This window comes from Sinocyclocheilus anshuiensis, unplaced genomic scaffold, assembly GCF_001515605.1.
Source record: "Sinocyclocheilus anshuiensis isolate Anshui unplaced genomic scaffold, SAMN03320099.WGS_v1.1 C32417884, whole genome shotgun sequence".
Classification (NCBI taxonomy): Eukaryota; Metazoa; Chordata; class Actinopteri; order Cypriniformes; family Cyprinidae; genus Sinocyclocheilus; species Sinocyclocheilus anshuiensis.
The window spans coordinates 1-960 of record NW_015616156.1 but is presented as its reverse complement, the minus strand read 5'-3'; the positions used below and the strand labels follow the sequence as shown (position 1 = coordinate 960).

Here is a 960-nt window from a genome sequence, read left to right as displayed (position 1 = left end):
AAGGAAAACTTGAAATCGCATCATATGACCCCTTTAAGATTTTGTAGTTATATAGTTATCATCCTTGGTGTGAATGGCCCTTGATACAGTATGACACATTGAATGAATGGTATTTTTCTCTAGCATATAAATTAATTATAGCTGTACTGATTGAGGTCCATATACAATTTCCTTGCCAATACTGTCTTTCCACAAAGTTCTTAACCACACTTTTGCATAGAGAAACTCACTCTGAAAGTTGACAGCAGTGTGGCAGTCGGTAGCTCCATTCAATGGGTCCGTCTTCCACCTTCTGCACACCTGCTATGGCTCCCTCTGGCTTCTCTGTTGTGATCTTGTACCTGGGGAGAGCACCAAAAGTCACCGAAAATAGCACATAAATAAGCCTAATATAAACAGTAATGTATCACAAATCATCATTTACAATTATGATTTATATATAATTGATTATAATAAGTTAAATTAAAACATTTACAGGTGAGACTTACATGATTTTCTTGTTTCTGCGTGGGCCTCCATATGGTATAAAAGGAAGACTGCCAGTGGCAGCATGGTAGAAGGTGACACCGATGCTCCACAGATCCACAGACACACCATAAGCTTTCTGTTGGGGCTTCTTCAACACTGCACGCTCATACATGTCCGGATGCTGAACCACACAAGTTATTATGGACAAATCAGACACATTATTATTTGTTATATTTAATAAATAATCCAACAGACCCCTTATGCGATTCTGTCACTGCTTGCAGATCAATGTCACTTAATTCCTGATCTTGCTGCTCTAATGCATTAGTACTGTAAGAAAGGTATTTCCTGTGGCCACGAAAATAACATTTCTTAGAGCTGATATGAAATTACACTGAATGTTTGCTGGACGAACAGAATAGTTCATTGTAATATTAATACTGCTACATAAATAATTATAATTAATTGTAATTATTTATATACATTTCCCTT

At 36.6% G+C, this 960-nt stretch overlaps 1 protein-coding gene across 1 annotated transcript; it reads right to left on the bottom strand.

The window, feature by feature from the left end:
- Positions 1-226: 226 nt before the first annotated feature.
- Positions 227-725, bottom strand: LOC107682627 (inhibitor of nuclear factor kappa-B kinase subunit epsilon-like; the record flags this gene model as incomplete). Its single annotated transcript, XM_016478810.1, has 2 exons — positions 227-341; positions 489-725. Coding segments are annotated over 2 exons (352 nt in total), but the record flags the coding sequence as incomplete, so codon positions are not given.
- Positions 726-960: the final 235 nt, after the last annotated feature.